The sequence below is a fragment of the Austrofundulus limnaeus genome, unplaced genomic scaffold (assembly GCF_001266775.1).
Source record: "Austrofundulus limnaeus strain Quisiro unplaced genomic scaffold, Austrofundulus_limnaeus-1.0 Scaffold110, whole genome shotgun sequence".
Lineage (NCBI taxonomy): Eukaryota > Metazoa > Chordata > Actinopteri > Cyprinodontiformes > Rivulidae > Austrofundulus > Austrofundulus limnaeus.
The window spans coordinates 761,086-769,682 of NW_013952512.1; the positions used below are offsets into that span (position 1 = coordinate 761,086).

General features: G+C 41.5%; 2 protein-coding genes across 2 annotated transcripts in view; both read left to right on the forward strand.

Moving 5' to 3' along the window:
• The window catches only part of LOC106521491 (olfactory receptor 52E8-like), a 4,477-nt gene extending 205 nt beyond the window's left edge, over nucleotides 1–4,272 (forward strand). The window contains 4 exon segments of the mRNA XM_014014077.1: nucleotides 4–365; nucleotides 368–892; nucleotides 1,271–1,293; nucleotides 4,123–4,272. Of these exon segments, the coding sequence (XP_013869531.1) occupies nucleotides 4–365; nucleotides 368–892; nucleotides 1,271–1,293; nucleotides 4,123–4,272 (1,060 nt within the window).
• A 734-nt stretch (nucleotides 4,273–5,006) lies between these two features.
• The window catches only part of LOC106521492 (putative olfactory receptor 10D4), a 5,247-nt gene continuing 1,656 nt past the window's right edge, over nucleotides 5,007–8,597 (forward strand). Inside the window, exons 1-2 of the mRNA XM_014014078.1 lie at nucleotides 5,007–5,981; nucleotides 6,147–6,193. Coding sequence (XP_013869532.1) covers nucleotides 5,037–5,981; nucleotides 6,147–6,193 — 992 coding nt within the window. The 5' untranslated portion in view covers nucleotides 5,007–5,036. The remainder of the gene's footprint in view (nucleotides 5,982–6,146; nucleotides 6,194–8,597) is intronic.

The following is an 8,597-nucleotide window of genomic DNA, read 5'->3' on the forward strand; positions in this document are numbered from 1 at the left end:
CAGCAGAGTGACTGAATTCATTCTGACTGGATTCCCTGGACTTCATCCAGAGTACTATGGTCTTGTTTCAGCTCTTTTGTTCTTTGTGTATTTGATGACTGTCATAGCAAATGCTTCAGTTTTACTCTTATTTGCAACTAACCGCTGCCTCCATAAGCCAGTGTATTATATTATTTTAAATCTGTCAACATGTGACCTTCTGTTCAGCACAACAACTTTACCTAAAGTCATCAGCAGGTATTGGTTTAAATCAGGGTCCATTTCATTTAACGGCTGTTTTGTCCAAATGTTTTTTGTTCACTATCTTGCTTCAGTGAACTCTTTTATATTTTTCCTCATGGCTTTTGACAGGTATTGTGCAATCTGCATCCACTCAAATATATGGCTGTTTTTACAAAAATCCGAATACTTATTCTCAGTCTGGCTGCATGGATAATTGCCAGTGTATTCTCATTAATGTTATTTAGAGCATATCCTCTTCCTTATTGTGGCTCAAATGTAATCAATCATTGTTTCTGTGAGCATATTGGGATAACAGTTCTGGCCTGCACTGACAGGACCCCATTTGCTCTTTCAGCTTTTGTGAATGCAATGATTGTACTGCTTGTCCCTCTGGCATTCATAGTTTTCTCATATTGCTCCATACTTTTGGAGGTAAGAAAGGYAGCAGGTTGGAAAAATCGTCTTAAATCTTTGTCAACATGTAGCACTCAGCTGATAATAATCACTCTTTATTATTTACCAAGATGTTTTGTATATTTGGCCAGTAATGTTGGGATTAGTTTCAGTGCTGATGTGCGGATTGTAATTGTAATGCTTTATAGCCTTGTTCCTCCAATGGTCAATCCTCTGATTTACTGCCTGAGAGCGAAAGACATAAGAGAATGTTTGTGGAAGCAATTTTACAGAATTGTGCCTCCAAAGGTACAAGTTTCAACAATCAGTACCTGATAAATCAAGTATATATGATAAAAAATCACAGTTTTTGTTTAAAGATGTGTTCTTTTTAAATCAAGACTAAAAAGAAAAAAAAAACAATATCATAAAATAAGGTTTTTCATTACATTATTGCATTCTCACCCAAGAGCTCTGAGGCCTAAGGTTGAAATCTTAGCTGGGGTGCTGCTATGTGATTTTTTTTTATGAAAACTTTCTTTGTATTATTCCAGGTTTTTTTTTTTATTTTAATAGGTGAAAATACATTCATGTTTTTTTTTTTTTTAAGAATATGCTGTCAAACTGATCATCTGTGATCCAAATCTGGCCCCCGCTGACTTTTTTCTGGCCCCAAAGGTGTTACTTAGAATGTCAAATAGCTTTTTATTTCACTTTTTGTCATTGTATTTGGTGTATTTTTTCCATGATAGTTGTCCAGCTGTCAAACCAAGAAAATTAAGTTTTGATTTTTCAGTAATCTTTGATTTTGGTGTGGAAAAAGTAACAAACTTTTTTCGTTGTCTTTTTGTTTTAAAAATCAAACAGATTTTTAGAGAGGATTCTCTTGTTACCTGATTTGATGGATTGTGATAAAATGTATTTCTAAGATAAACTTGCTGATAGAAATCAAGGTGTAAGAAATAAATACTAATGATGACTTTCTATTTTTTTGTTATCTGTTGGGAAATGTATGTCATAAACACTACATGAAACACAATTTGAAAATGTTCATTTGTGTTTCTATAAGAATAATTTGCTATATAATTGTCTGTTTCCGTTTCCCATCCATCCGTTTTTTGCCGCTTATCCGGAATCGGGTCATGGGGGCAGCAGCCTAAGCAGAGAGACCAAGACTTCCCTCTCTCCAGCCACTTGGGCCAGCTCATCCAGGGGAATCCCAATGTGTTTCCAGGACAGCTGAGAAACATAGTCCCTCCAGCGTGTCCTGGATCTTCCTCTGGGCCTCCTCACATGCCCGGAACACCTCACCAGGGAGGCGTCCAGGAGGCATCCTAACCAGATGCCCGAGCCACCTCAACTGGCTCCTCTCGACGTGACGTAGCAGCGGCTCTACTCTGAGTCCCTTCCGGATGACCGAGCTTCTCATCCGTTCTCTAAGGGAGAGGACCTCCTCCCTGACCCGGAGGCGGCACGCTACCAGTTTCCAGCTCAAGACCATGGTCTCGGATTTGGAGGCACTGATCCTCATCCCGGCCGCTTCACACTTGGCTGCGAACCGCTCCAGCGAGAGCTGGAGATCATGATCTGATGAAGCCAATAGGACCACATCATCCACAAAAAGCAGAGATGTGATGCTAAGGTCACAAAAAAGGATCCCCTTAACACCTTGGCTGCACCTAGAAATTCCACAAAAAGTCCACAAAACACATGTAGACTGGTTGGGCGAACTCCCATGCCCCTCTTCAAGAACCCTGCTGAGGGTGTAGAGCAGGTCCACTGTTCCACGACCAGGACGAAAACCACACTGCTCTTCATGAATCTGAGATTCGACTATCCAACGGACCCTTCTCTCCAGGACCCCTGAATAGACCTTACCAGGGAGGCTCAGAAGTGTGATCCCCCTATAGTTGGAACACACTCTGCAGTCCCCCTTTTAAAATAGGGGGACCACCACCCTGGTCTGCCAATCCAGGGGAACTGCCCCCGATGTCCACGCAATATTGTAGAGTCGCGTCAACCAATGCAACCCCACAACATCCAGAGCCTTAAGGAACTCTGGGCGAATCTCATCCAACCCCGGTGCCCTGCCACCAAGGAGCTTTTTAACCACCTCAGTGACCTCAGCACCAGAGATTGGAGAGTCCGACCCAGGGTCCTCAGGCTCTGCTTCCTCATGGGAAGACGTGTCGGTAGGATTGAAGAGGTCTTCAAAGTATTCCGCCCACCGACCCACAATGTCCCAAGTTGAGGTCAGCAGTGCACCATCCCCACCATAAATAGTGTTGGTGGCAAACTGCTCCCCCCCCCGAGATGCAGGATGGTGGACCAGAATCGCCTTGAAGCCTTAAGGATGTCTTTTTCCATGGCCTCTCCGAACTCCTCCCATGCTCGAGTTTTTGCCTCAGCAACCACCCGAGCCGCATTCTGCTTGACTGCCAATACCTATCAGCTGCTTCCAGAGTCCCACAGGCCAAAAAGACCCAATAGGACTCCTTCTTCAGCCTGACAGCATCCCTCACCGCCAGTGTCCACCAGCAGGTTTGAGGGTTGCCGCCAAGACAGGCACTGACAACCTTACGGCCACAGCTCAGGTAAGCCGCCTTGACAATGGAGGCACAGAACATGGCCCACTCAGACTCAATGTCCCCCACTTCCCCTGGAACGTGTTATAAGTTCCCCCAGAGGTGTGAGTTGAAGCTCGGTCTGATGGGAGACTCTGACAGACGTTCCCAGCGAACACTCACTATAAGTTTGGGCCTGCCAGGTCTGACTGGCATCCTCCCCTACCAAGGGAGCCAACTCACCACCAGGTAGTGGTCAGTTGACAGCTCAGCAACTCTCTTCACCCGAGTGTCCAAAACATGCGGCTGCAGATCATATGAAACGACAACAAAATTGATCATCGAACTGTGGCCTAGGGTGTCCTGGTGCCAAGAGCACATATGGACTCATTTATGTTTGAACATGGTGTTTGTTATGGGCAAAACATGACAAGCACAGAAGTCCAATAACAAAACACCGCTCTGGTTCAGGTTGGGGGGGGTGGGGACATTCCTTCCAACCACGCCTCTCCATGTCTCACTGTAATTACCTACATGAGCGTTGAAGTCCCCCAGAAGAGCGAGGGAGTCCCGGTTAGGAGCGCTTTCCAGCACTCCCTCCAAGGACTCCAGAAAGGGTATTCTGAACTGCTGTTAGGCGCATAGGCACAAATAACAGTCAGGACCGATCCCCCCACCCATAAGCAGAGGGAGGCTACCCTCTCATTCACTGGGGTGAACCCCAACGCACAGGTACCGAGATAAGTATGCCCTCTCCTGCTCGGCACGTCTCAGCGTGGGCAACTCCAGAGTGGAAGAGTGTCCAACCCCTCTCGAGGAGACTGGTTCCAGAGCCAGAGCGGTGCATCGAGGTGAGTCCAACTATATATAGTTGGAACCTCCAAACCTCACTCACCAGCTTAGACTCCTTCCCCACCAGAGAGGTGACATTCCACGTCCCTAGAGCCAGCTTGGCGGTCCGAGGATTGGACCACCAAGGTCCCCGACTTCGACCACTGCCCAACACACATTGCGCCCGACCCCTACCTACCCTCCCACAGGTGGTGAGCCCATGGGAAGGGGGACCCACGTCTTCTCTTCGGACTGTGCCTGACCGGGCTCCATGGGTAAAAGCCCGGGCACCAGGCGCTCGCCAAAGTCCCCCACCTCCAGGCCTGGCTCCAGAGTAGGGACCCGGTGACCCACGTCCGGGCAAGGGAACACTTAATCCATTTATTGGGTTCATCATAGGGGTCTTTGGGCTGCACTTTGTCTGATCCCTCTGTTTGCCTTGGGTGAGAGACAGGGTACCCACTGAACATGTCACCACTCCATCACAGAACCACATATGTAGAAACAAATGAGAGAGTTTACCATTCACACACAAAGTCACAACTAGTAAGCATTTAGAATTCCCAAACTGCATGTCAGACATCCAGAGAGAATATAGAGATGATGGGAAAAAAACTCCACCTTCATCACAGGGCATGCTGGGAAAAGCTATTTTAGCAGGTAACAAGCGGATGAGTGGTCAGAGTACTCTGGTGCTCTGTTCATAGGAAAGATATTTCCAATTTGAAAAAGCATGCTTCTCTGTGCCTACATTTCTGTTTTCTTATGACTTAAGAAGTTAGTTTGATGTATAAATATGAAATTTCATGCATATTATTTTTCTTTAATTTAGGAGTACAGAAAAAAATCAGAAACAGAAATTTTGAAAAGAAAAATAATGGATTTGGTTCTACTTTGTATTTCTAAAAGAAAACAATATATTTTTCTTAAAAATTTGATATAACTGTTCATCTTTATAATCTTAAGACAAAGTTTAATTTAATGTGTCGTGTGCTTTTCGGTGTTTAAAGACTTTTCTTCCTCATCATGTCAGAGAGAAATGACAGCAGAGCAACTGAATTCATTCTGACTGGATTCCCTGGACTTCATCCAGAGTACTATGGTCTTGTTTCAGCTCTTTTGTTCTTTATGTATTTAATGACAGTCATAGCAAATGCTTCAGTTTTACTCTTATTTGCAACTAACCGCTGCCTCCATAAGCCAGTGTATTATATCATCTTAAATGTATCTGTATGTGACCTTCTCTTCAGCACTACAACTTTACCTAAAATCATCAGCAGGTATTGGTTTAAATCAGGGTCCATTTCATTTTTTGGCTGCTTTGTCCAAATGTTTTTTGTTCACTATCTTGGTTCAGTGAACTCTTTTATATTTTTCCTCATGGCTTTTGACAGGTATTGTGCTATCTGCCATCCACTCAAATATACAGTTGTTTTAAAAAATATCAACACCCATATTTTCAGTCTGACTGCATGGATGATTGCCAGTCCATTACCTTTAATGTTAGTCATTAGAGCATATCCTCTTCCTTATTGTGGCCCAAATGTAATCAGTCATTGTTTCTGTGATCATATTGGGATAACAGTTCTGGCCTGCACTGACAGGGCCCTGTATGCTGTACCAGCTTTTATCAGTGCAATGATTACACTCCTTGTCCCGCTGGCTTTCATAGTTTTCTCATATTGCTCCATACTTATGGAGGTAAGCAAGATAGCAGGCTGGAAAAATCGTCTTAAATCTTTGTCAACATGTAGCACTCAGCTGATAATAATTTCTCTTTATTATTTACCAAGATGTTTTGTATATTTGTCCAGTGTTGTTGGGATTAGTTTCCGTGCTGATGTGCGAATTGTAATTATAATGCTTTATAGCCTTGGTCCTCCAATGGTCAATCCACTGATTTACTGCCTGAGAGCGAAAGACATAAGAGAATGTTTGTGGAAGCAATTTTACAGAATTGTGCCCCCAACGGTACAAGTTTCAACAATCAGTACCTGAGAAATCAATGAACTGAAATTAAATGACTATTCTGTTTAGAAATGTATTTTTAAGAATCAAGTCTTTCTAAGCTTTTTTTAAAATAAGAGAATAATTTATCATAAACCTGCTCTGTGTTGATTATCATTATCTCCTTAGAGCTTTAAGCCCTCAGGTTTAACTATTGGTTGGGGCTTTTCTGTATGGTTTGCATGTTTTTTTATGTAAATGATAATTATTTGTGGATACTTGCTTTTTTATTTTTCTTTTAGAAGCTTGCATTTTATTTCATTTTCTTAAGTGTCTAAAATGTTTTCAGAATGAGCGCTTGGTTGACATGTCAGATAAGAAATCACAAAGTTAGAAAACTGCAGCCTTAATGTGTATTTTTGCAAAGAGGCTTGGACGTTTTGATCATCTAAACCAAAGTTTTACAAGTGGCACGGTGGATCTGTTGGTAGACCTGATGTCGCTCAGCCAAAAGGTCGCCAGATCGATTCCCAGCTGAGGATCTACCAATACCATGCAAAGTCTTGGACCTGAAGGACAGCCCCTCATTAAAGCTAAACAACCAAAAAAATCTGAAGCTCCTGTGTTTAATAGTTTTTGAGCTATAACCATTTTTGTATGTCCAGATACCCCTTTTTCAGATAAATTGGGGGTCAGGGGTGGGGGGCACTGATTGGAGGGCCTGATGGATAGAGCTTTATCAGAGCTAAACAACAAAAGAAATCTGAAGCTCCTATGTTGAACAGTTTCTGAGTTATAAGCGATTTTTTATGTCCTGACACCCCCACTTTGAAAGGAGCCCCCTCCTCAAATATGGGTTCTATCATAAAACCATTGACTGGTGCAGTGTTGGTCAGACTCTTCTACAATCCTGCCAAATTTCATGTTGATCGGTGCAGCCGTTTTTGTGGTACGGTTGACCAAAAATCACTGAAAAAAAGTAAATAACACGAAAACAATATGACTCCCACTTACGCTTTGCGTGCGGGGGTACGGAAGCGTAGAGCTGCCACATGACATTAAATTATTTTCAAACTTGATCTCATTATAACAAGAAAACTGTCTCGTTATAACGAGAAAACTATCTTGTAAAAACGAGAAAACTATCTTGTTATATCAAGATAACTATCTCGCTGTAACGTGTTAAGACTTCTTCTGGTTTGTCACTTTCAAGGAAGTTTATTGCCTGGATGGCATGATGGAGAACACGACTGAACCACTATATAAACAAAAACAAACAGAATTATTTGGTTTTGTGCTCAGATGTTGCAGCTATTAGCACTTAATAATATTCACTATCTAATCTGAATTCAGATGCTATTAATTCAAAAACATTATTCAGTACTAGCTTATCATTTTTTAGTCTAGAAATGTGTTTGTCTTGCAGATTTCTTCTTTGTAAAAAGGCATATAGTGGTTCAGTCGTGTTCTCCATCACGCCATCCAGGTAATAAACTTCCATGAAAGTGACAAACCAGAAGAAGCCATAACATGTTATGACAAGATGGTTACCTTGACATAACAAGATAGTTTTCTTGTTTTTACAAGATAGTTTTCTCATTTTTAAAAGATAGTTTTCTCGTTTTTACAAGATAGTTTTCTCATTTTGACAAGATAGTTTTCTCGTTATAACAAGATAGTTTTCTCATTTTTACAAGATAGTTTTCTCATTTTCTCGTTATAACAAGATAGTTTTCTCATTTTTACAAGATAGTTTTTTCGTTATAACGTGATAGTTTTCTCATTATAACGAGATAGTTTTCTCGTTGTAGCGAGATCCAGTTTAAAAATAATTTAATGTCATGTGGCAGCTCTACGCTTCCGTACAGGGGTCAAAATTATCATAAAGTTAACTGCCTTTAAAACAAGCTAAGCTGTCTCAGGTAACAGACTTAAAGGTTTAAGAAAAGACCATGACTTCCTTATTAGCTACAAACATCTATCCCATTTTTGTCACCCACGTCTTGTGCAAGATCATGGGAAGTTGGTGTCAATTTTTCGGAGTCACTGTGAGAGACAAGGTACGCACCGAACAGGTAACACACACATCTCCGTCACAGGGCCACATAGAAACAATTGTAACAGTTTACCATTCACACAATAACTCACAACTAGTTTAGGTTTACCAAACTGCACGTCAGACATCCTGAGAGAATACAGAAACGATGGACAATAACTCCACCTTCATCACACGGCATGCTGGGAAGTTATTTTAAGCAGGTAACAAACACATGAGTGGACAGAGTACTCTGCTGCTCTGCTTAGGAAAGGTATTTCCTAACTAAAAGAACTAAAAACATGATGAATATTTTGTTTAAAAGGTAATAAATGTAAGGAATATTGGAAAAAAAAGGTTTATTTTTCAATAAATATTTAATTAATATGGTTTTTTAATCAAGTGAAGTAATGGGTATTGTTGATGTTTTTGTGATTCTGACAAAGATTGATTAATTTGTCCAATGTGTTACATTCATTTCAATATAATATAGAAGTTCTTTCTGCATCATGTCAGAGAGAAATGACAGCAGAGTGACTGAATTCATTCTGACTGGATTCCCTGGACTTCATCCAGAGTACTATGGTCTTGTTTCAGCTCTTTTG